This window comes from Hemitrygon akajei, chromosome 13 (assembly GCF_048418815.1).
Source record: "Hemitrygon akajei chromosome 13, sHemAka1.3, whole genome shotgun sequence".
Lineage (NCBI taxonomy): Eukaryota > Metazoa > Chordata > Chondrichthyes > Myliobatiformes > Dasyatidae > Hemitrygon > Hemitrygon akajei.
In genome coordinates, this window is record NC_133136.1 from 100,589,248 (window position 1) to 100,616,233 (window position 26,986).

Sequence of the window (26,986 nt, forward strand, 5' to 3'; positions counted from 1 at the left end):
CTCATTTAAGTAAAAATAAGCCCTTGTTCATGCATCTGAACAGTTGCTTATAGTCTTAAAAGTAGTTGTGTAAAGATAAGCTAATTATATTTGCTTATATTGTCCGTGTTTGGGATGGGCTGTCAAAAAGTAATTTATGTTAATAGGAACGTCTATTCAAGTTGTACTAATGGGCTGAGATTGGTGTAATGAAGTTTTGCTGATTTAGCCATGCCATTCTGATATTTTCTTTTGATTACTTGCTACCATTTTTCAGCATTCTAAACTTTGTAGAGCATTTTGTTTAAATGAAAGGCTATTTCATTGTTTTTGCTAAATAAACTTGGCAAAAAATCATGTACTTGGGTATACTTTAGCTATCCAGTTCAATATATTATGTAACTTCAAACACCATTGACCACCCACCTCAGCAGTGTCCTTCATTTCTGCTTCTCCATCTCCCAATCCAGTCTTCACCAGATGACTCCCACTTCCTTCCTCTATCAGAATTCACTTCTGTAATAATAGCATTAAATAGAGGTCCCTTCCCCCACTCCAGTTTGCAGGGGGACAAGAGTGTTTGCATTCCCAGATTTAAAATCGACACATAGATTCCATGGCATTGAATTTTTATTCTGTCTCTTCATCCTAATTATTCTGGGAAACTTTAATTCCTTATTCATTAGTGTGCATATTCCATGCGTTGTTATTTTGTCATTTAGTCTTAGAAACTAAAAATCAAAAAGAAATTTCATGCCAGGAGGACTTGAATGCTAAACTCAATTTCACATTTAATTTGGGTTAAAACAAGCTCTTTATTTGGTTCTGTTTACTGTGGGCCAGTGTGTAAATAGGATTGCCATTAGAAGGTGCTACTGTTTTGGAAGGAGCTAAACTATTTGAGTAGTTATGTACAAATCTCTCATATTACAAATCTCTTTGGATAAATTTAGTTTCCTCCCAGAATATGTAACTTTGTAAATAAGGCAAATGAACTATTGTTACAATGCCTGCAGAATCTTCTGTCTTCACTTTTAAAGTTGAAGCCTGAATATTGTTCAAATTGTAAATAAAATTTTGAGAAATGTGGTAACACAGCCTCATTAGTAATGTTCCATGATCTTTAAGCTTTTTTTCAGAGCAACTGATGAATTTGCTAAAAGAAGTGAATTGTTCCTTGTTGGGATGGTATGCTACTCCAACAGACACTACTGTACATTTGCCTTTCATACTAAGAGCTCTAAGTGGATTTTCTTTGATGATGCTAATGTTAAAGAGGTGAGATTTAAATCAGTTTTTTTGTAAGTATGATGGCATATGGATTCTATTTTGATAACATTTATATAAAAAGAATTGGAATTGGAAAGTCATTACACAGTGCATTGGAGAAATAGAGGGGAAAATGATACGAATGCAGAACAAAGCTCAATGTGATTTGTTACAGAGAGAATGCAGTGTAGGTAAACAATAGGGTGCAAGATCCTAAAAATGTAGATTGTGAGGTTAAGAGTCCATTTTATCACACTAGGGAGCCATTTAATAGTACAGGTTGAGTACCCTTTATCTGAAATGCTTAGAGCCAGAAGTGTGTTGGATTTTTTTTTCTGATTTCTGAATTTGTGCTACCAGAAAGTAGTCTGTCTTACACTTGTTCATCACGCTTATGTACTTAACAGTGAACAAATACCTTTGATATAATGAAAATATAATCTGTGCAGGGCAACAAAAGCTACCCAGCAGCATTGGGTAAAACCTGAAATCAGCCATTGAACAACAAACAGTGGCAGGCCATCTCCACCTCCAATGCTGTCTTTTGATGAAAATGTTGTAGTACTTTGTATTTTACGTTCTTTATGTTTTATGTAAAGTATACAAACAATCAGTATCATAGACTTATTCTGGTGCTAGATTTTTGTGATCAGCGGATGATTTAAAAATTTAATGTGGTGCCTTTCCTTAAATTTCTGCAAACAGCCTACTGATATTCACAATTATCTTCAATTTTAAGTTTGTTGTGATAGATCTTTGCTTGTTTTGTGATCAGCGTACTGATAAGCGGCATACAGTCTCTCCAATGCTGACAGCGCACAATCGAGATCTTCATTTTTTGCTCTATGCTGTGTTCTTCTATTTTTTTTATTAACTTCCACTCATTACATATGTGATGTCACAACTTGGAACTGTCTATGCACTTGTGGAATTTTCCATTTGTGGCATGTCAGTGTTCAAAAAAAATTCAGATTTTGGAGGTACTTGGATTTTGGAATTTTGAGTAAGGGGTACTCAACCTGTATTACTACAGTGGGATAGAAGCTGTCCTTGAACTTAGTGGTAGTGCTTTCAAAGTTCAAAGTAAAGTTATCACAATAATGGGCTTTTGTTTCTTCTGGACGATAGAAGAACAGAGAAGAGAGAACATGTCAGGTGGGTGGGGGCTTTGATTATGCTAGCTGCTTTACTTAGCGAAGTATAGACATAATTGATGGAGGGGAGGCTGCTTTCCATGTTGTGCCGAGCTGTGTCCACAACTACAGTTTCTTGAGATAACAAAAAGAGGCCCTTGAGTGTGAGAGAAAGTTTTTGAGATTTATGGGAATAGTTTAACGGCTGGGTAAAATTGAAATGATGGTCACCTCTAGGAAAGAGAAAGCGGAAGGGGGAAATGTTGCAACAAGCACAATTTATGATCAAAGAGTGTCTTCCCCCAGTGTGTGATTTTTGTATAAATTAATTAAATGGTCTTTATTGATTTTTATTTGAGTTCTGCTGTGAGGATTACATTCCTTGACTTCTCTAGTGCCTTTAACACCATCCAGCCCAAGATCTTAAGGCACAAACTAACGGAGATGGGAGTAGACTCTCACATGGTGGATTGGATAGTGGACTACTTGACAGATAGACCTCAATATGTGCGGTTGGGAGACTGTAGGTCTGACACGGTGGTCAGCAGCACAGGAGCGCCGCAGGGAACCGTACTCTCTCCGGTCCTGTTCACCCTGTACACATCAGACTTTCAATATAACTCGGAGTCCTGCCATGTGCAGAAGTTCACTGATGACACGGCCATAGTGGGGTGTGTCAGGAATGGACAGGAGGAGGAGTATAGGAAACTGATACAGGACTTTGTGATATGGTGCAACTCAAACTACCTGCGTCTCAATATCACCAAGACCAAGGAGATGGTGGTGGACTTTAGGAGATCTAGGCCTCATATGGAGCCAGTGATCATTAATGGAGAATGTGTGGAGCAGGTTAAGACCTACAAGTATCTGGGAGTACAGTTAGACGAGAAGCTAGACTGGACTGCCAACACAGATGCCTTGTGCAGGAAGGCACAGAGTCGACTGTACTTCCTTAGAAGGTTGGCGTCATTCAATGTCTGTAGTGAGATGCTGAAGATGTTCTATAGGTCAGTTGTGGAGAGCACCCTCTTCTTTGTGGTGGCGTGTTGGGGAGGAAGCATTAAGAAGAGGGACGCCTCACGTCTTAATAAGCTGGTAAGGAAGGCGGGCTCTGTCGTGGGCAAAGTACTGGAGAGTTTAACATCGGTAGCTGAACGAAGGGCGCTGAGTAGGCTACGGTCAATTATGGAAAACTCTGAACATCCTCTACATAGCACCATCCAGAGACAGAGAAACAGTTTCAGCGACAGGTTACTATCGATGCAATGCTCCTCAGACAGGATGAAGAGGTCAATGCTCCCCAATGCCATTAGGCTTTACAATTCTACCGCCAGGACTTATTATTAATGCTTTTTGAGATAGTGATTTAGATGCATATCATATTTTTTACTGAGTTAAGTATTGTATGTAATTAGTTTTGCTACAACAAGTGTATGGGACATTGGAAAAAAGTTGAATTTCCCCATGGGAATGAATAAAGTATCTATCTATCTAAAATGAATATGAAGAACTGCCATTTGAAAACAGTTCATTGTTGGTAGATGGAAAAATATTTAAGCAGTACATAATATGACACTGCTTTCTTAGGCCCTTACAAATCAAGTCTGCCACAAATACATTAAAGTTGCAAAAGAATCTGCTTAAAATGGACTCATCAGATTTTTTTTTCACATGGCTATTCCAAAGTACTAATGGAAAGTTTTACTCTTCCCTCTGTAAACTTAGCTATCAAAAACTCTGACCAAAACTAGTACACTTACCCTTAACCACTCGGTTCTTCTCCAGTTGTGGCCTTTTCATTAAGCTTAAATTTAGAATGACAGTTGATCAGAATCAGACTTATTATCACTGATGTATGTTGTGAAATCTTGCTTTGTAATAACAGTACATGACATAAAATTACTATGTTACAATAAAAAAGTGCAAGTGGGGAATAATAATGTAGTGGTCATGGGCCATTCAGAAATCTTATGGCAGAGGAGAAGAAACTTCCTAAAATATCGAGAGTGAGTCTTCAGGTAAATTCCACAGCTTTGACTCCCACCATATAAAGCTAAACAAAAGTGTTAGGCAATTGCAACATGACTTCCTGACTCAAACTCATTGCCCTGACTGATCGTCGTCTTTACTTTCCTGTCTACTTTCCTGACCACTACTGGACTGGACCTCAAGAACTATTGCTTCCATTAGTTTATTATTGTCACATGTACCAAGAAACAGTGAAAAGATTGTATTGTATACTGTTCATACAGATCAAATCATTACGTAGCGCATTGAGGTAGAACAAGGTAAAATGTAGAATCAAGTTTAACTGCTACATAGAAAGTGTAATGCAGGTAAACAATAATACACTGACAATACTAAATAAAGTTTAAGTTGTCAATAATTTAAAGTTATTAACTGGAATAAAATAAAAATGTGTTCAGACCATCAAGTAGCATCTGTGGAGAGAGAAACAGTCAACAGGTGGATGATTTTTTACCAGAACCACTGATTGTTATATAGCATGATCAGTGAGTGTTATTTTGAAATGAGCATTCAGCTCTTGCATACTTGTACCAAGTTTACTTTTATCCACTTCCTGCCATAGCAAAGCACACTGTTTAGGAGAGTGTGAGGAAAAAGGTCTGGTTAGTAGTGTTCTTTTGTTCTGTTTTAAATTTTGGATGTGGCTGCTTATATAACTTGCTTTTGGTCACCTTACAGGGGCCGCAAAAGAAGTTTTTTCTGCCCTATCATTTGTTTTGGGTGGCTTTTTTATTGTCTTTGCATAAGCAGTTTCCTAGTGTCAGCAGTAAAAGAGGTGCTTAGCATGTTTCTGATGGAAAAATGAGCCAGTAATTAGATAGTGGTGTAGTTGTTGTAGGCCTAATAAGGCAGGACCAAGAGTTGTTTTGTAGTCTAGTATACTGGCGGGGAAAGCGAATCAATCAGGGAGGCAAATCTATAATGTCTGGGGAAAGTCCAAGCATTATGGTACATCAGGAGCAGAGTAGGAATAGTAGTATAAATAGTAGTTTACTTTTAAGAAATTAAATAAACACAACTACTTTATCTTCAGTAGTTCTTTGCCCCCCCCCCCCCCCCCAAGAATAATAATGCAGCCTCAGTAATGTCAGCCTTGCCTTTGGATTCATGGAAATGTGCTCCCCTGGAGTGTTCATATGCAAGAAATGTCAGCTAATCTAATGCCTTGGGAACAAAGTGGCTTAAGTTGAGGAGATAGCTGACCTGCAGTGTTGAAGAGAATTGGCAGACGTGCTCCTGATGCTCTTTAGGGAGATGGCGTGCACCCCATGAGCAATGGGTTGTGACTCCAGACTAGAAAGAAAGAAAGAGACAGGAAGCACAGGGTATGAGGTTCACACTGTATGGGAGCATCATCCCCAGAGTTGTAAGTGTCCGACCATTTGTACATCTAGCGGTGCTCGTGAAATTCCCGAGTTGGTAGGTAGGACAGAAGAGCTCCTTAAGACTCTCTAATCCTAAACTGAAACCCCATAAAAAGGAAGTAGTGATAGTAGGAGACTCAATTAATGGGGATTGAGAATCAGGTGCATACTGACAAGGACTCTTTTACAGTGTGTTGCATTAAGAGATCTCCCTGGATGAGTAGATAAGTTCCTATCCAGAGCTGGGGTGGATTCAGTAGTCATTGTCCACATCGGAACAAATGACGTAGGTAAGGGCAGGCTGTCATTTCTGCAAGACAATTTTAAAGAGTTGAGGGGAAGCTTAGGGATAGAACTGACAAAGTGGTCTTCTCAGAAGTTCTGCCTGTGCCATGTGCCAGATGGAGATTAGAAGATTTAACACATGGCTCAGATCATGATGTCGGTTAGAGTGGCATAGGTTTATGGGACACCTTTTGGGGCAGAGGGAATCTGTATCGTGGGACAGGTTGCATTTGAACAGGAAGGACACTAATGTACTGGGCAGGCATATGCTTCAGTAAGTTGAGGACAGTTTAAACTAGGGAATGTTGGGGTGGGGGCAGGGAACTTAGAACAGGCCAGGCTCAACTGTTTAAATGCCTTAGTGGAGAATAATGTATTAGGATGTAATCTGATTATAGGCTTCAAAAATATAAAAATGGATCTGAATAGGATGAAAAACATCAGTAATAGACTAAGGATGGCCTGTGTAAATGTATGAAGTATTAAGAAATAGGGACATCTCTTTTCCCTTGCTAAGGCGAGAGAGAGAGGGCCTGTGGTATGTCGAATTACCGGGTGAACGAGTAGTCTTGTCTGCAAGTTTGAGTTTTTATTGATGCTTTGCTGCACACTTCAGTGGTTGGTGGGGGGGGGTGCCAATGCTTTTTGCTGGTGGGGGAAGAGCGGGTCGTTGCTTTGCTGATGTGTGGGGGGGGAAGATGGCGGGGGCTTTGGGGTTCTAACGTTTAACTGTCATTCATTCTTTGGGGCACTCTCCTGTTTTTGTGGATGTTTGTGAAGAAAAGGAATTTCAGGATGTATATTGTATACACTTCTCTGACATTAAATGTACCTATTGAATAAAATAAACAAGCTGGAACTGTATGCAATGTGTGTAAGTATGATATAATATCAGTAACAAACCTGGCTGACCTCAAATGATAGTGGTGAATATAGTATTAAAGGATATACTTAGGAAAGATGAGCAAGATTGTAAACATGGAGGAATAGGTGTATACTTGAGAGAGAATTTAAATGTGAGGCTGGTTATGGTAGGAGATGAATCAAAACTTACTGAAGATACCTGGGTGAGAATTGAAAGCTATGAGGATAAAGGAATAACATAGGGTGTATGTTATAGACCCCCTAAAGCTGATAGTGATTTGAGTAAACAAATAATAAATATTAAAAAAGCATGTTCTGAGGGTGATGTTATAGCTGTGAGTAGCTTTAATTTCCAGTGACTCATGGATTACAGGAAAGTGAATTTATTGAATGTTTTTTGACTCAGTATGTTAATACATCAACAAAAGGGGAGCCCTGTCTAACTTAACATTCTGTAACAATCAGGATAGAATTTTGAGTATGGAAGTTCTTGAGCCTTTATGAACAAGTGATCATAATGTTGTTAGTCTTGAAGTTTTTTGGGAGAGTAATTCAGTTGAAACCAAAGCCATGAAATTGAATTTCAGAAAGGCAAAGTTTGCGCAGATGCATCAAAGACTTCAGAAGGTAAACTGGAAGGAACTACTTGACATTGAATCAGTTGAGAAACGGTAGGGTCAATTTAAAGATTAATACATGCAGTGCAGAAAATGTTCATATGCAAGGTCAGGAGAAGCAATAAAAACAATAAATCAACTACATGGGTGAATAACGATACACATAAAAATTACTGAAAAAAGCTATATAAGGAATACAGAAAAATAGTAATGATGTTAACCATAAGGCATATGAAAATGTGAGAGCTATAGTCAAATTCAGATTGCCAAAAGGCATGTTGAGAAGGATATTGCTGATAATGCTAAGATTGACCCCAAAATATATTTTCAATACTTTAGTGGTAAAAGAAAAGTCAAGGAAGAAGTTGTGTATTAGGAATAATAGTGTTAAAGTATGCGGAGAAGGAAATAGCTGATACTCTTTACTCATATTTTGCCAAAGTATTCACCTGAGAAGATGTTAGCAATATGTCAGGAAGTATAGAGGAAAAATAAGGTTTTTAGTGATTGGAGATCCTGGAAAGTGAGGTCCTGCTTCAGCTGAAAAGGCCAAAATTAATAAATCTCTGGGGTCAGACAACATGTATTCAAAGGTACTGAAAGATGTGATTATATCTACAAAAAACCCTAATGTGTATTTTTCAAAAGAAATTGAAGACTAGTGAAATCCCCAGGACTGGAAATGGGCTTACATTGTCCCAGTTTATAAGAAGGGTGACCACACTGACCCTGGTAACTATACACCAGTAAACTTAATGTGTATCACAGGCAAGATAGTGGAAACAACAATAATAAAGAATGAGATGGAAAAGCAGCTGATAAGAAAAGGCATGTTAGCAGAAAGCCAGCATGGTTTCAGAAAGGGAAATCAAATTTTGCTAATAAGCTGGAGTTCTATGAAGAGACAACTAAAATTTATGATAACAATGGAGCAGTTGATATCATTTACTTGGACTTTTAGAGGCTTTTGACAGGGTACCCCACGAGAGGTTAATAATCAAAATACAGGAGGTAGGGATTTGGTAAAATGTGTGAATGGGTGCAGAATTGCCTGAAACACAGAAAACAATGGGTTATGGTGAAAGAATCATTTTCACACCTAGAAGATGTTAAGAGCTGGTTTCAGCAGTGAACAGTTTTGGGGCCGCTGCTGTTTTTAATTTACATTAGTGATTTGGATAAGCACATAAATTAGTAAAGTTTACCAATGACACAAAATTAAGGGGATGGGATGATAACATTCGGGCGGCAGAATCAATACAGTTAGATCTAAACAAAATCCAGATGTGGACAGATAAATGGCAGATGAAATTTAATGTAAATAAATGTAAAGTATTACATAGAAGTAGAATTATTAGATATAAATATACACTGGGTGGGTCTTGAATTAGAAAGTGCACTGTACAAGAAAGATTTGGGCATTCTGGTAGACTCATCACTTTCAACATCTAGACAATGCCCAGAAGCGACTAGGAAAGCTATTAGAATATAATGTGAAGCTGTATATTGTGCTTGTGAGGCAATATATTGTGTACATTTTTGGTTTCCATACTGTGTGAAGAATGTGAAGGCACTGGAAAGTCCAGAGAAGGGCAAATAGACTCATTCCAGATCTGCATGATGTGTGCTATGAAGAAAGACTGAGAAAACAAAATCTTTTTATTCTAAGTAGACATAGAATGAGAGGAGACATGATAAAGTGTTAAAATCATTAGGTGTACAAGTAAGGTGAATGCCAGCTGCCACTTCAAAATTAATCCATCAGCAAGGACACAGGTGGAGACTGGTTAAGGGGAGATTTTAAACTAACATCAGGAAGCATTTCTTTATATAGGGAATTGTAGACACATGGAACAAACTAACTAGTTATGTAGTTGAGAGTAGTACCTTAGAGACTTTCAAATCTAAACTTGTTAGTTATTTCAACACACTATGTAAATAGGAACTTGGCTTGCTTTGAAGGGCCAAATGTACTGTTCTTGTCAAAAACTTCCTAATGTATCCAACATTTAAATGCTATCTCTCAGTGTTATGATATCCAAGCAGAGTACAAAAATAGCAAATGGAACATTTGGTGGTCAAGTCCATACTGTCTGCCAAGGGAGTTTTGTGCTGTCATCCTAGTTGCAATGAACCTTCCAACCCTGGAAAGGGCAAATGTTAAGCTGGTACTGAAGGAGCTGAGCACTGTGATCAACATTGACAAGACAGCACATGCTATACCTTCCCAATCATTGCGAGAGATTTCAACCAGGTCAGCTTGAAGTCTCTGACAGAGCACCACCAACAATGTTACGTGTGGAACCAGAGGGGTCAACACACTTGATCACCATCAAGAATGCCTACTGTGCCATCCTATGCCCACACTTTGGCAAGTCCAATTGCCTGTTTGTACTTCTACTCCTGGCATATAGGCAGAGTCTGAGTTCCACAGCACCAATAAGAAAGAAGCATTGTGTGGTATGGTCAAGTGAAGTGGAAGAGTGCTTCCGCACTGCTACGAATCTGAAGACTGGACCATATACAGGGATTCATCTTGTAATTTATAGTATTTTTTTTCTTTCAAAGGTTCATTTATTATCACTGAAACTCTTCTTCTTCAGATAGACATGAAACCAAGAAAGAAGAGAAAGCCAGCACAGTCATCAACCCCCAGATCCCCCTTCCCCACACACAAAAATACTGAGAAGAATACAGAATATTAGTCCAAATCCATATTCAAAATGCTGAAAAAGCTGGGTAACATTCTCCATGCACAGCGACAGACCTTTCTCTCTTTGGCAGGAAGCGATCAAATGGCGATCCTCCCTCTCTGATAGCAGAGCGATCTCACCAGCAATAAAAAGGCAGTCTCCCCTCTCTGTAGCGGAGCGACCTCACCAGCAATAAAAAGGCAGTCTCCCCTCTCTGTAGCGGAGCGATCTCACCAGCAATAGAAAGGCAGTCTCCCCTTTCTGTAGTGGAGCGATCTCACCAGCAATAAAAAGGCAGTCTCCCCTCTCCGTAGCGGAGCGACCTCACCAGCAATAAAAAGGCAGTCTCCCCTCTCCGTAGCGGAGCGATCTCACCAGCAATAAAAAGGCAGTCTCCCCTCTCCGTAGCGGAGCGATCTCACCAGCAATAAAAAGGCAGTCTCCCCTCTCCGTAGCGGAGCGATCTCACCAGCAATAAAAAGGGAAGTAGCTGGCGCTCACCTTCCGCTTCCGCCTCGATGTTTTAGTCTCCCTTGTCGCTTCAGTCTGTGAACAATGGAAGCTGCGTTCAGTGAAATTGAGTCGAGCATCAGCTCACCCCCCCCCACCCCCGGCAGCATTCTCGCCACAAGGTTCCCACACGCTGCCTCTGCCTCCTGGAACTCTTGGAGACTGCAGAGCGCTGAAACACCCAAATGATCTCCAAACTGTAAATCACAGGCTCCTACTGTTCCAGAATCACATTCAAGACAAAAACAAACAAAAGACATAAAAGAAGTGAAATATATGGTTTCGTGATCTATCCAGAAGATGTTGACTGAAGGAGAATTGTACTCAGGTGTCATCTTGACTGGAAAAAAGCTTTCATTTTATTACTGCCATAAAACAACAAATTTCATGGTGTGTGTCTGTATGTGAGAGATAATAAACCTGATTCTGTTAAAACTGTACCCCAAGTATTTGGAAAGTGGGGGGGAGAGTAACAAAAAGATAGAAATTTTGTGTTAAAGCCACCTTACTTGTGAAGTTCATTTAAATAGTTTTTAAATATTGCTTTCGTTGTATATTTTTGTAAAGCATGTGATTATGTGCAGCATGAACTTTAAACAAAATGTTTGATAGGTCGGATCAAAGTGGAAAGATGTGGTCTCCAAGTGTAATCGAGGTCACTTCCAACCTTTGCTGCTGTTTTATGCTAATCCCTATGGTATGCCAGTCAGTACTGAGGATGCACTGAGACAAGTATTTCATCCTGTTCACTATAAATTGGATGGAGAGGATTCAGGTGAGTTTCTGGTTCCAGGTTGATAGAAGTAGATATTAATCACTATAACATAGCTGACTATGCAAATAATTTATCAGAATTTGCATCTATAATCTGTTTTCATTATTAAACAAATCATCTTCAGTTTCTCTGCTGCTACAGTTGCAAAGAAAGCTCTGCCACTTGAATACGGTTTAAATACCTTTTCACACTTTTGCTTTCAAGTTAAGGGATTGATCCATTTATAAAACACAAGTTCATAGGCTGATCTCTCTGTACCCTCATTAATCCACTGAAATAAGAATTTAAGGTGTAATCTGTACTTAAACCAAATCCTTTCTGCTTTTAAAGATTAGTGTTAAAGATTCAAAACAATATTTCTGCAGTGATTGTATAATTTCTAGGTCAATATTCAGCATCAACCAACACCATCAAAATAATTTAACTGCTGATTGATTTCAATGTTAATCTCAAATGACAGCATTTTGGAGTCTTTCATATGCCCCATTTCTGTTTATTTTATTTCTGTGCAAATACCCTTTCAACATGTGTCATAGAACAACTATGACATTGTTGAAGTGTTCTCAAATGTAACTTGAAATTCAGATCATTAAACAGAAGAGCTCCAGTTTCTTTCAGCATCAGTTGCAATGACTTAATGGGACATTAAACAGTACATGTATGATTTGAACGTTGTGAACTGCCCTGGTAAACTGAACTATCCTCACTCCTTAAATCATCAATATTTTTCAAAAAAAAAATTACCAAAGCTCTTCATATTGTGAAAAATTACTTCTGCAAATTGTAATTGCTATCTTTATACTTCATGGTTTTCAATTTTAAAAACAATATCAATAGATGCAAGTTTGACTGGCTCGCATTTGAATGCCTGACGAAGGTAAATGTATCAGCTTATTTTCTTTTCTTTGCCAAGTGTGCATTTAAATGTCCAAAGATGATCAGTTGAAAAAGCAGAATTCATATCTGTATAATCAGCTCTGATATTCAGTACAAACTGCTTTATTTTTCTACAGAATGGTACTCAAGACCTTCAAACCCATGATAGTCATGCAGGAGTTATCTTGTTACATGGCTCAGTTTTGTGCACTTAATTTAGGTTCCACATACAATAATGTGCATGTTTGTTTTGACTAGACTTTTGTGGTGTGGTTTGCTTTTTACTGCCAACTAGCTATAAGCATGACTGTTTGCTAAAGGTAGTCAAGTGAGACAGTTGGATATTAAATCCAAGCTTTTTACAATCCAGAATGTTTGGGCTTCAAGGTGCTATGCAGCGTTAATTCTCATTGACCATTTAGTTTTTATTGAGATACAGTGCAGAATAGGCCCTCCTGACTCTTCGAGCCGCATCATCTGATGATCCCCCAAACTTAATCCTAGCCTAATCATGGACAATTCACAATGCCCAATTAACCTACATCCAGTGCATCTTTGGGCTGTGGGGAAACTAAAGCCCCTGGAGGAAACCCACACAGTCAAGGGAGGAATGTACAAACTCCTTCCAGGCAGCAGCAGGAATTGAACCTGAGTCACTGGTACCATAAAGTATTGTCGGTAAACCAGTATGCTGCTGTGCCACCCAGTTAATGGCCTGATTTTGCTCTTTTGTCTTCTGTACTTATCAATCCTTTGATACTACTCCTGTGCCAGTGCGGATGCAAAGGTCTCTGCCATCTGATCTTTTGAACGGTTCATGAACACTACCTCTCTTTCGCAGTGCTTCTTTTACTGTAATATTATGCTTGCACTGTACTGCTGCCTCAAAATCAGATTCTGAAGCTCATTGTCAATGCTCCAGTAATCTCTTCGCTTATTTCCTATGGTGACTTGGGATATATCTCATGCAGTCTCAGGGACTTGTGTAGCCGAATGATTTCCAAAATCTCTGACATTGCCTCTTTCTTAACCTTGACATGCTTCAGTGAGACAAACCTATCAGTACCCCATGCAACTATTTCACTAAACAATATCTACGTTTCCACTGTGCTTTTCCCTGAAAACCACTTTTCCCAATTTATACTCCCAAGTTCCTGCCTAATATCATTGTAATTAGCCTTCCACCAATTAAATAATCACCCCTATCGCTGCCTGTCTTTTTCTGTGGCTATGCTAAAGCTCCAGGTGCTGTGGAAACTATCTCTGAAATGCTCACACACACAGATCTGTTACTTGACCAGGTTCATTGCCTTGTACTAGATTGAATATGGCCTTTTCTCGAGTCAGCTTGTCCACATATTGTGCTGGAATCGTTCCCAGACACACCCAACAAGTTCTACCCCATATCAACCTTTTTGCCAGGGAGGTGCCAGTCAATATTAGGTAAGTGAACTCACCCATGACAATTTTTGCACCATTCTGCTCCTCGTTATCCCGGATGCTGTTGGGGGCCGTGGTGGATGTGCACTGGAGATATAGAATACTCCTAACAGAGTGACTGTTCCCTTCATGATGTCCTCCCTTTCTGCAGCTGTAATACTCTTATGTTTTGTAACTCCAAAACATCGAACACTTGACAGAAAAACTCAGATGTGAGTAACTAGATGAGATTTTTTTTGCTTTAGCAAAGTATGTGCATGTGACATGATGGCTTAATAACGCATGCCATTCATGTACTTCTACATATAATCCATAATCAATTGTTAAAACAAAGAATGCTTAATCAAAACAATATTTTACAATATTATTCAAATATTACTGAAATATTAAATGCACAACACTCCTCCCTGCTTAGCTATGAACTCAAATTCAATATAGAATGCATAATGCATCTCAACATTTTTATATATTATGTAATATACATTGTCTATAAAAAGTATTCACCTCTCTCCCTGGAAGGTTTCATGTTATATTGTTTTATAACACTAAATCACAGTAGAATTAAGAGCAAACACGAGGAAATCTGCAGATGCTGGAAATTCAAACAACAACAACACACACAAAATGCTGGTGGAACACAGCAGGCCAGGCAGCATCTATAGGGAGAAGCACTGTCAACATTTCAGGCCGAGACCCTTCGTCAGGACTAACCGAAAAGAAAGATAGTAAGAGATTTGAAAGTAGTGGGGGGAGGGGGAAATGCGAAATGATGGGAGAAGACCGGAGGGGGTGGGATGAAGCTAAGAGCTGGAAAGGTGATTGGCGAAAGTGATACAGAGCTGGAGAAGGGAAAGGATCATGGGACAGGAGGCCTCGGGAGAAAGAAAGGTGGGGGGGGAAGCACCAGAGGGAGATGGAGAACAGGCAAACAACTAAATATGTCAGGGATGGGGTGAGAAGGGGAGGAGGGGCATTAACGGAAGTTAGAGAAGTCAATGTTCATGCCATCAGTTTGGAGGCTACCCAGCCGTATATAAGGTGTTGTTCCTCCAACCAGAGTTTGGATTCATTTTGATAATAGAGGAGGCCATGGATAGACATATCAGAATGGGATTGGGACGTGGAATTAAAATGTGTGGCCACTGGGAGATCCTGCTTTTTCTGGCAGACCGAGCATAGGTGTTCAGCGAAACGGGCCCCAGACAGTCCTTCCAGGTGAGGCGACACTTCACCTGTGAGTCGGCTGGTGTGGTATACTGCGTCCGGTGCTCCCGGTGTGGCCTTTTTATATATTGGTGAGACCCGACGCAGACTGGGAGACCTTTCCAGCTCTTAGCTTCATCCCACCCCCTCCGGTCTTCTCCCATCATTTCGCATTTCCCCCTCCCCCCACTACTTTCAAATCTCTTACTATCTTTCCTTTCGGTTAGTCCTGACGAAGGGTCTCGGCCCGAAACGTCGACAGCGCTTATAGACAATAGACAATAGGTGCAGAAGTAGACCATTCGGCCCTTCGAGCCTGCACCGCCATTTTGAGATCATGGCTGAACAATTCCTCATCAATACCCGATCAATACCCGGTTCCTGCCTTGTCCCCATATCCCTTGATTCCCCTATCCATAAGATACCTATCTAGCTCCTTCTTGAAAGCATCCAGAGAATTGGCCTCCACTACCTTCCGAGGCAGTGCATTCCAGACCCCCACAACTCTCTGGGAGAAGAAGTTTTTCCTTAACTCTGTCCTAAATGACCTACCCCTTATTCTCAAACCATGCCCTCTGGTACTGGACTCTCCCAGCATCTGGAACATATTTCCTGCCTCTATCTTGTCCAATCCCTTAATAATCTTATATGTTTCAATCAGATCCCCTCTCAATCTCCTTAATTCCAGCGTGTACAAGCCCAGTCTCTCTAACCTCTCTGCGTAAGACAATCCAGACATCCCAGGAATTAACCTCGTGAATCTACGCTGCACTTCCTCTACAGCCAAGATGTCCTTCCTTAACCCTGGAGACCAAAACTGTACACAATACTCCAGGTGTGGTCTCACCAGGGCTCTGTACAAATGCAAGAGGATTTCCTTGCTCTTGTACTCAATTCCCTTTGTAATAAAGGCCAACATTCCATTAGCCTTCTTCACTGCCTGCTGCACTTGCTCATTCACCTTCAGTGACTGATGAACAAGGACTCCGAGATCTCTTTGTATTACTCCCTTACCCAACTCTATACCGTTCAGATAATAATCTGCCTTCCTGTTCTTACTCCCAAAGTGGATAACCTCACACTTATTCACATTAAACACCATCTGCCAAGTATCTGCCCACTCACCCAGCCTATCCAAGTCACCCTGAATTCTCCTAACATCCTCATCACATGTCACACTGCCACCCAGCTTAGTATCATCAGCAAATTTGCTGATGTTATTTTCTATGCCTTCATCCAAATCGTTAACGTAAATGGTAAACAGCTGTGGTCCCAATACCGAGCCCTGTGGCACCCCACTAGTCACCACCTGCCATTCCGAGAAACACCCATTCACCGCTACCCTTTGCTTTCTATCTGCCAACCAGTTTTCTATCCATGTCAATGCCTTCCCCCCGATGCCCTGAGCTTTGATTTTACCCACCAATCTTCTATGTGGGAAGATACCCACCAAGCTTCTCCCTATAGATGCTGCCTGGCCTGCTGTGTTCCACCAGCATTTTGTGTGTGTTGTTGTGGAATTAATTTGACTTTTTTGACACTGATCAACAGAAAAGACTTTTATGTCAAAGTAAAAGTTAAGACAAAATTCTACAAATTGGTCTAACTTTATTACAATCATTAAACACAAAATGATTGATTGCATAAGTATTCACCCCCCTCAAGTCAGTATTTAGTAGATGCACCTTTGGCAGCAACTACACCCTTGAGTCTGTGTGGTTAGATCTCTATCAGCTTTGCACATTTAAACACTACAATTTTCCCCCATGTTTCTTTACAAAACTGCTCAAGCTCTGTGAGAATGCATGGAGATCATAAGTGAACAGCTCTTTTCAAGTCTAGCCTCAAATTCTCAATTGGATTGAGGTACGGATTCTGTCTTGGCCACTCCAGGACATTAGTTTTGTTTATAAGCAATTCCTGTGATGCTTTGGCTTTATGCTTGTAGTCATTGTCTTGCTAGAAAACAAATCTTCTCCCAAGTTACAGTTCTCTTACAGACTGCATCAGGTTTTCCTCCAGGATTTCCCTGTATTTTGCTGCATTTATTTTACCCTCTACCTTCACAAGCCTTCCAGGGCCTGCTGCAGTGAAACATCCCCACAGCACGATACAGCCACCACCATGGATGTTATGTTTTTGATGATTTTGCAGTGTTTGGTTTATGCCAAACAAGGCCTTTAGTCTGATGGCCAAAAAGTTCAATCCTGTTTTCATCAGACCATAGAATCTCCTTTCGAGGTTCTCCCATATGCCTTCTGGCAAACTCTAGCTGTGATTTCTTGAGTTTTTTTTTCAACAGTGGCTTTCTCTTTGCCACTCTCCCATAAAGCTGCGACTGGTGAAGCACCTGGTCAACAGTGGTTGTATGTGCAGTGTCTCCCATATCAGCCACTGAAGCTTATAACTCCTCCTGAGTTGTCATAGGTCTCTTGGTGGCCTCCCTCACTAGTCCCCTTCTTGTACAGTCACTCAGTTTTTGAGGACAGCCTGGTCTAGGCAGATTTACAGCTGTGCCATATTCTTTCCATTTCTTGATGATTGACTTAACTGTACTCCAAGGGATATTCAGTGAATTGGAACATTTTTTGTATCCATCTCCTGACTTGAGCTTTTCAGTAACCTTTTTGCACAGTTGTTTGGAATGTTCTTTTGTCTTCATGATGTAGTTTTTGCCAGGATATTGACTCAGCAGCAGTTGGACCTCCCAGATACAGATGCATTTTTACTACAAACAATTGAAACACCTTGACTGTGCACAGGTGGTCTCCATTTAATTAATTATGTAACTTCTAAAACCAATTGGCTGCACCAGTGATGTTTTGGTATGTCATATTAAAGGAAATGAATACTAATACAATCAATTATTTTGTCTTTTATATTTGTAATTAATTTAGCTTACTTTCTAGAGACCTGTTTTAACTTGGACACAAAAGTGTCTGTCTGTTGATCAGAGTTTTTTTAAAAAAAAAGGCCAGATTAAATCCACTGTGATTCAGTGTTGTAAAACAGTAAAACATGAAAACTTCCAAGGGGGGGTTGAATACTTTTTTAGGCACTATTCAGACTTAAAGATTTAATCATGGAGTATTTCTTACTCTTGAAGGAAAATGTCTTTCCTGACAGGGAGATCTTTCTGCTTGGCAGGTGAGACTTGTGGCTATGAAATAATCTCAGGTTCAGGGGCCTTCATGACGGTTGTAAGAGTTGACTCTGGCATTGCAGGAAGTGGTTTTGACGGTTCTGGACACCTTTCCTCCTTAACAATTGACTCGTTCTGCTCAGCGGATTGATGTGTTGTCATCGGATACAATCTGCATTGTGTAGAAGAGTGGTCTGGTTCTGTCCTTGATCTTTCCAAATACCCACTTTTGATCACCTGTAAGGTCCCTCGCCAGGACTATTTGTCCAGGAGTGAAACATCGAACTCTAAAGGAACCCTCAATATTCTCGGCTGTTTATCTTGCATACTCCATCTGAAATTAGGATTGAGGAGATCCAAGCATGTACACAAAGGATAATGCAGGAACTGTATATCTGGTGAGTTGTTGGTTGTGGAGCGTGCTGCATTACAGATGCAAGGAGGAAATTGTCAAGCTTCTGATTAATTGTCAGTGAAGTGTGTTCTGCTGATATTGCTTGCAGTGTGTTTTTTTTCTCTGCAGCGGTAAGAGAACATGATGCAAAGTCTATGGGGTGTTTTCTTCCATCACTCATAACTTGACTGCTCCTACACCATAAGGCGAGGCATCACAAGCAAGCTTCACTAGAGGATGTGAATCATAATATGTGAATACAGTGTCTGATACCACCATTTCCTTCGCGTTCTTGAAAGTCACTTGACACTGTTTTGTCCATTGCCATTTCTGCTCGATCTGTAGTAATGAGTTTAAGAGGTTTGGCAGGAACCTATTATAATAATTGGCAAATCATCAAAAGCACTACAGCTGGGACATATCTTTTGGGCTTGGAGTATCCACTACTGCTTAATTTTTCTCAGCACATTTGTGTAAATCTTGTGTGTTGATGGTGTGACCACAGTAAATGATGCTTACTTTGCATCATGCTCTGAGCCCATTATCTTCTAATCTTTTAAACACTGTCTTGATATATTGGAGATGTTCCTTGTCATGCTCACCGGTAGCGATGATGTCCGGTAACACTGAGTGCCTGGGGAGCCTTGCATCACGTGGTCCATAGCTTTTTGCCAGAGTGCAGGTATAGTTTCTTCTCCAAAAATAAGTTTATTATGGCAATAAAGTGCTTTGGACTTTTCTTCCATCTCCATCTGTAGGTAGGCTTCAGCGAAGTCCACTTTGCTGTTGTTTCCTTCCTGAAAGGTTTACAGAGAAATTTTGTAATTTGTCAGAGGGCATTGATCTACTTTCAGTACTGGGTTGATAGTGATCTTAGAATCACCACAGATGCTGACAGACCCATTCTTAGCTATTGGGACCACTGATTTTGCCCATAGGATCCACTTAAGCTTGGAAAGAATCCCTTCAGTCTCCATGTGATGTAGCTCACAGGCTACTTTATCACAGATGGTAAAAGGATCTGGATGAGCTTTGCAAAACTTAAGTGTAGCATTTTCATTTAACAATATTTTACCCTTTGAGTTTTCCAGTGTCATCCAGGACCACTGCTGTGGCATCATCCAGTGTCTTTCTCAATTCGCTTTCAATTGACTTTATTGCAGGGGATGTGGTATATAAATAGAGGATTGATCTCCAATCAAGTTGTAGTTGTCTGAGCCAATCACGTCCCCACATTGCTGGTCCTCCAGTTTGTTGCACATACAAGCCCAATGTGGCTTGTTGGTGTATTTCACTGTTAACAGATGTCGTTTCCACAGGACCGATATTTTGTCCAATATACGCTCTTAAGTTGGATATCTACAGGTATCAGTTCACTAACTTTGAAATATATGACTGAAACAGCTGAGCCAGTGACCAATTGCATTTTAATTAATCTGCTGTTTACTTCTTCTGGTCTAAGCTTGTCTGTTATTTTTCACATTGTAAATCTTAAGGCTACTCAGTCCTGCGTTACCCTCATCATTATCAATTTTTTAAATAGCGTGCAGATTAGTGCTCTTTCTGAAATTGCAACTTTTTAAAAATCTTTTTCTCTTCCCTGTGTAATCCCTGTTATTTTATTTTGTTCTTTGTTGCCTTTTCTGTAAATTTCATCTTTAAACCTGCTTCTGTCTGGTGTATGTGAGTCCCTGCCACAATGGTAATATAATTTGATTGACCAGGCTAGTTTCTGGTTCGCTGTTGCAATTTTGTTCTCACTCATTTTCATTCCTGACTGCAACTCAATTGTGTGTGTATCTCTGCTGTTTTCATCGATACAGCTATTTCTACTACTCTTTTAAATGTAAGTTGTGTCTCAGGAAGGAGCCACTTTTGAATGCATTCTTTTCAGATTCCACAAACTAAACAATCTTTCAGTGCATCATTAAGCCCATCACTGATCTGACAATGCTCAGATAATCTCAAATTAGACACAAACGCTGAAATGGACTTCCCTTCCTTTTGATTTTGCTTATAAAACCTAAATAATTCTGTAATCAAAAATGACTTTGGTTTAAAATGGTTCTGCATTACTTTCACGAAATCAGCAAAATTTATTTTATCTGGTTTAGTTGGAGCAGTTAAACTTCGAAGCAAACTATGCCTTTAAGCCAAATGTTCCTGCCGAAACTGGCACTCGCTTCTTTCTGGCTATTTGGTTTGTTTTAAAATACTGCTCAATTTGCTCAGCATATAATATCCACTTATATTGTGTATTTGAATGCAACCATCTTTACAATGTAGTCAGCTATTTCTGCTTTTTAAAAAATTTATGATTACCACCTGATATTGATTTCTGCCTTTTTTAAACTGGACTGTTTCTGTCCTTTCCCAAAGAAGCACATGCTGTGCTCTTTTTTTTTATTCAATTGTTTTTCACTTTGCTTTTCTTGCTGCACTTCAACATTTAGATAGTCATCCTAAATTTGTTTAAAAGTTATTCATCACCACTTCTGTGTTTTGTAACTCCAAAACATAAAATTAATCAAAAGAAAAATGGAGCTCGAACAATGTGTGTACACTTTTTGTTTTTACTTTTAATCAGACATACACTTATGACGTTGTGGCATAATGATGTATGCCATTCACCTACATTTATGTATAACCTGTAATGAATTATTTAAATAAACAGAGAATGCTTAATCAAACAATATATTTACAGTATTACTCAATACCTACTGAAATATTAAACACACAACTCTATCCCTTATTAGCAATGCCACTTCTCCTACCTCCCTCTTCTACCCCTCTCCCTATCACTTTTGAAACACCTAAACCCTGGAATGTCAAGCAAACAATCCTGCCCTTTCGACAGCCAAGTTTTTCTAATAGCATTATATTGCATCCAGATTAAGACCATAAGGTATAGGAGCAGAATTAGGCCATTTGGCCCATTGAATCTGCTGTGTCATTTCATCATGGCTGATCCAATTTTCCTCTCAGCACCAATCTTATGCCTTCCCTCCTATTCCTTCGCCACATATTAAACAGTTAATCCTCCTAGTTCTGGTCTCTCTAGCACTTGGCATGGATGGCAATCCTGAGATCACAACACTGGTGGTCTGGCCCTTTAACTTAGCATCTAACTTCTTGAACTTCCTATGCAGAACTTCATCACTCGTCCTACCCATGTCATTGGTACCTACGTGGACCATGATTTCTGGTTGTTCACCCTCCCACTTAAGAATGCTGAGCACTCAATCCAAGATATCCTGGATCCTGGTACCTGGAGGCATCATACCATTTGGGAATCTTGTTCTCACCCACAGAACCTCCTGTCTGTTCCCCTATCACCACAGTGTGCTTCTCTCATCTTCCCTTCTGAGTCACAGAGTCAGACTCAGTGCCAGAGACCTGGCCACTGTGACTTTCCTCTGATAGGTCAACACCCACTGTCCCCAAATAATGTGATATACCTGTAGTTAAGGTGGATGGCCACAGGGGTACTCTGCACTGGCCCTTTAACCCCTTTCCCCTTCCTGTCTGTCACCCAGTTTCCTGTGTCCTGCCCCTTGGATGTAACTACCTCTCTATATCCCTCACCCTCCCGAATGATCCGAAGTTCATTGAGTTTCAGCTCCAACTCCTTAACGCAGATTGTTAGAACCTGCAGCTAGATGCAGATTACCACTCTGACTGTCCAATCTAATGATTGCCACTGTGCTTGTTCCTGCCTTCCTTTAATCTGCTCTTGTTAATTAATCACAAATGTGGATTGTTCACTGGTCAAAGCTCTTTTTTGCTGTAGTGGCCTTCTGTTGGCTTTCTTACTCAGTCAGTGGACCTGAGTGAATTCCCCTCCTCTCAAAACTTCTGATGTCCAGGTTGGTGTCTGATCAAATCTCTTTGACCAGCAACTGCTCCAACATTAACACCAAATGCCCCAGCATCTGCATCAACTGATCTAACACTCTGGTTCCCATCCCCCTGCCAACTTAGTTTAAACCCTCCCAAACCTGCTGCAAGGATATTTGTCCTCCTCAGGTTCAGATATAATCTGTCCATTTTGTTCAGGTCCCTAAAAGAGATCCAAAAAATCCACAAATTTGAAACCCTATCCTCTACATTAATTCTTCAGCCAAACATTTGTCTACCATGTCATTTTTTTCTTAACTTCACTGGCATGTGGCACAGGCAACAATCCAGAGATTACTACCCTTGAGATCTTGCTTTTTAGCTTTCTCCCTAATTCCTTATACTCAGTGTTCAGACCTCATCACTTTTCATAGTTATGTAGTTATGTTGTTGGTACTGGTGTGCAACTGAACTTCTGGCTGTGGACTTGATCAGAGAAATCATTGACCGTGGCAACTGATAGGCAGCATACCATCTGTCAGCCCTGTTCATGTGTTGCCTGTTGCCCTAACCAATGAATCCCCTCTCCTCTTTATCCCCTTCCCTTTTGAGCCACAGAGCCAGACTCACTGCAGAGATCTGGCCGCTGCGACTTTCCACCTGCTAGGTCATCTCCTGCAACACTAGGAAGATTGGTATACTTGTTATTGACGGGAATAGACACTTGGGTACTCTGCACTGACTGCCTGTTCCCTTTCCCTCTCCTGATGGCTCTGCAACATTCCTCATGGCCGTGTCAATTAAGTGTTGTAAAAGTCCTATCTGAATTTGACTTTACAAAATGCAACACCTGAATTAAACTCTATTTGCCATTCCTTGATCCACTGAATCAGATGCTCATGATCCTCCTGTAATTTTTGATAACCTTCATTGTCTATTATTCCAGCTGTTTTAGTGTCATCTGCAAACTTACCAACCATGCCTTGTTCATTCTTATTCAAATGAGTAATATAGATAACAAACAGCAATGGGCCTTGCAACAACCCCTGAGGCATTCCATTATCACCCCTGATTTCTCCCTGGATTCCTTGCATCTAAACTTCCAGAGCAGTCTACTATGTGGAAACTTAGCAGACACATGACTTAAGTCCTTGTAAATCACACCTACTGTCTTGCCTTAGACTTCACCACATCAAAAAACATCTATCAGATCTCCTATACACATGCCAGCTATCACTAATCAGTCTCTGTTATTCTAGATGCACGTACATCTTATCTTTCAGATTGCTGTTCGGTAACTTGCCTAAACCTACTGGTGTTTCTTTGCTGCCCTTTTTAAATAAAGGCATGGTATTTGCAATATTTATATATGTGATTATTTGAATTTAAGCATTTAGAAACATTATTGAACTGTATTAATATGGTTTGTTGAATACCTGTTGTTTTCCATTTTTAATCCTACATCATCCTGGCATATTTTGTACAACAGAAAAAGAAATGCAAATTTCTGCTACCAGAGTATCTGACTACGAGAAGGTGAATGGAGTTGAAGGACGCACCTCAAAAGTTAGGGACCCGAAACTGCCTCTGAAGCAACCATCTAATGCCAAAGGTGGATTCCACAGAGGTTACATTCAAGATAGTAGAGGTCGAGGTCTGAGTAAGTATTTTATCTATTTTGGGCCCCTCCTTAAAAACAGAATTTTACTATTCAAAGTACATTTATTATCAAAGTATGTATGCAGAATACGTTTCTGAGATTCAACCTCCTGCAGACAGCCATGAAACAAAGAAACACCATAGAACTTGTAGACGAAAATATCAAATGTGGAACCCACGGTTGTGTAGACATCAAAAAACGAGCAAACAACACATAGAATATCAAACATCAAACCAGGTGTTTAGTAGAATTCAGTTTAGTTCAGTTCAGTGCTGTGCTGCTAGCCAATGAAGGTCGCAGGGCCTTTCTTAGCCAAAACGCCCCAGTCCACATCGATCACCCTGATTAAACCGCTCACAAATAGCAGAATCGAGGAACACGTAGCATGAGTCTTAATGTCCCCCAAAAGAAGTGTACAGCCTCATCGATCAATATGGATTTCGAGACTCCTGCATTTTCTTCTGACAGCAGCTAGCGAGACGGAGCTGACGTCAAACATCCATCCGTCCTCCACTCTCATCCTCATCGACATCAACCTTGCTTGATGCCTCAATTGGAGAAAAGCAATGGAGTCGATCATGGGCTCACGCCCTCAATGCCTCAGTTGCAGAGTCGTAATGGAGTTGATTATGGGCTTGCACCACATCTCCACACACACTCTACTCTAAATCTCATCGAACTCCCACAGATTCAGCATTTTGCCTGATCGCTCAATCTGCCCAAAAACACATGATCAAAATGTAAATCGCAGGTTCCAATCACACACAACTTAGTAGTAGAATCATATTTGAAAGACAAAGTAAAAGAAATAGTTTCATAAATTGTCGTCAGGACGTTGCCGTTGATTGTGTTGTTCACTAGCGCCACGCTCTTGATCTTGAATGTGGCTGACTTGCTTACTGTAGTAGAGAGAATTCAAAATATTTGAATTTTGCTTTACTGAACTATTACTGGAATGTGAGGTGTGCTGTAATGACTGAATATCTATGTTACTGAATATCTATATTAACCTTAATAGTATGTTTCCTTCTTGGTCTAAAGTTAATGCCAAAATCAAAAGATTTTTTTCATTATACATCCAAATTATTATAATGATGTTGAATATGTAACTTGTTGGCAAATTTGCTCCAAACGTCTGGAATACTCTAGGATTACTTAATGTCTATTGATATTGGTATATTCAAATTTATTCTATATATTGCTTGTCTTTACATATGATTTTTAATTTTATCTCATTTTATGACTATATCGACTACATCTTTACAATCTATGTAAAGTTCTTTGATCCTGCATCCTTGTATATGAAAAATGCTGTATAAATAAAGTTGTTGTTGTTATTATTATTTAGTAGTTAGGAACACTATAAATTTGTTGTCCACAGGATTCAAGAGCAAAAACTTTCGTAGTTGCTTTTAACTTCTACCAATGTTTTCTCATATAGGAATGAACAGTTCTATAATCTGTTTCTGTCGTGTGAATGTTTTTGATGCCAATTGTATTGAAGGAAATTTTTATTTTAAACAGTTAAAGTGTTTCCTGATGGCTCATCAGTTTCACCAATGGACTGTTCAAATGAACGTGCCCAAAAATCAGAGAATGGAAGGAACACACCACATGCCCAGAAAAAAGAAAATGATAAGCCAAGAACTGACTATGTCAAACAAAGAGGTTAGTGCCTTTTTAAAGTCATAGAACACTTCAGCACTTCGGCCTATTTAATCTGTACTGAGCCATTAATCTGCCTAGTTCCATCAACCTGCACTCAACCATACCCCTCTCATCCATGTCCCTATCAAATTGTTCTTAAATGTTGAAATTGAGCCTGCTTTCAATTGTTCCATGTTCTCAACCCCCTCGAGTAAAGAAGTTCTCCTTAAGGATTTCGTACTTCACCCTTAACCCATGACTTCTAGTTCTAGTCTCACGCAGCCTTAGTGGAAAAAGCCTGTTTGCATTTCCCAATCTATACCCCTCAGAATATTGTAAACCTCTATCAAATCTCCTCTTAAGTTTTCCATGTTCTAGGGAATAAAGTCCTAACCTATTCAACTTTTCCCTATAACTCATGTCCTCAAGTCCTGGCAATATCCTTGTAAGTGTTTTCTGCACTCTTTCAGTCTTATTTGCGTCTGTCCTGTAGGCAGGTGACCAAAACTGCTCACAATACTCCAAATTAGACCCCACCAATGTCTTGTACAGTATATTTCAATATAACATCTCAACTCCTGTACTCAGTATAAGGCCTACCCTGCTTGCTCCTCCCAGAGTGCCACACCTCACACTTGTCCGCATTAAATTCCATCTGCCATTTTCCAGCCCATTTTTCCAGCTGGTTCAGATCCCACTGGAAGCGTTGAGTCTTCATGCAGTTCACTGTACCCCCAATCTTGGTGTCATCTGCAAATTCGCTGATCCAGTTTACCACATTATAATCCAGATCATTGACAGAGAAGACTAATAACAACAGATTCAGCACCGATCCCTGTGACACACTGCTGTTCACAGGTCTCCAGTCAGAGGCAACCATCTGCTATCACTCTAGCTTCTCCCATGAAGCCATCATCTAATCTAATTTACTACCTCATCTTGAATGCCAAGTGACTAAACCTTCTTAACCAACCTCCCATGCAGGACTTTGTCAAAGCCATTGCTGAATTCTACTGCCTTGCCTTCATCAATTTTCCTGGTAACTTCCTCGAAAAACTCTATAGGATTGGTTACGCACAACCTAACATGCACAAAGCCATGTTGGCTATCCTTAATTACACCCTGCATATCCAAATTCTTGGATATCTTGTCCTTTAGAATACCTTTCAATAATTTTTCAACTTTGGTTGTTAGGCTCACTGGTCTATAATATCCTGTCTTATTCTTAGAGCCTTTTTTAAACAATGGACCATTAGCTATCATCCAATCC

The 26,986-nt window shown here is 39.9% G+C and overlaps 1 protein-coding gene across 1 annotated transcript in view; it reads left to right on the forward strand.

Annotated features, from left to right (window-relative positions):
* LOC140738080 (inactive ubiquitin carboxyl-terminal hydrolase 53-like) overlaps positions 1 to 26,986 on the forward strand; it is a 134,402-nt gene that overhangs the window by 43,186 nt on the left and 64,230 nt on the right. The window contains exons 8-11 of the mRNA XM_073065170.1: positions 1,108 to 1,257; positions 11,355 to 11,517; positions 23,899 to 24,069; positions 25,594 to 25,737. Coding sequence (XP_072921271.1) covers positions 1,108 to 1,257; positions 11,355 to 11,517; positions 23,899 to 24,069; positions 25,594 to 25,737 — 628 coding nt within the window. The remainder of the gene's footprint in view (positions 1 to 1,107; positions 1,258 to 11,354; positions 11,518 to 23,898; positions 24,070 to 25,593; positions 25,738 to 26,986) is intronic.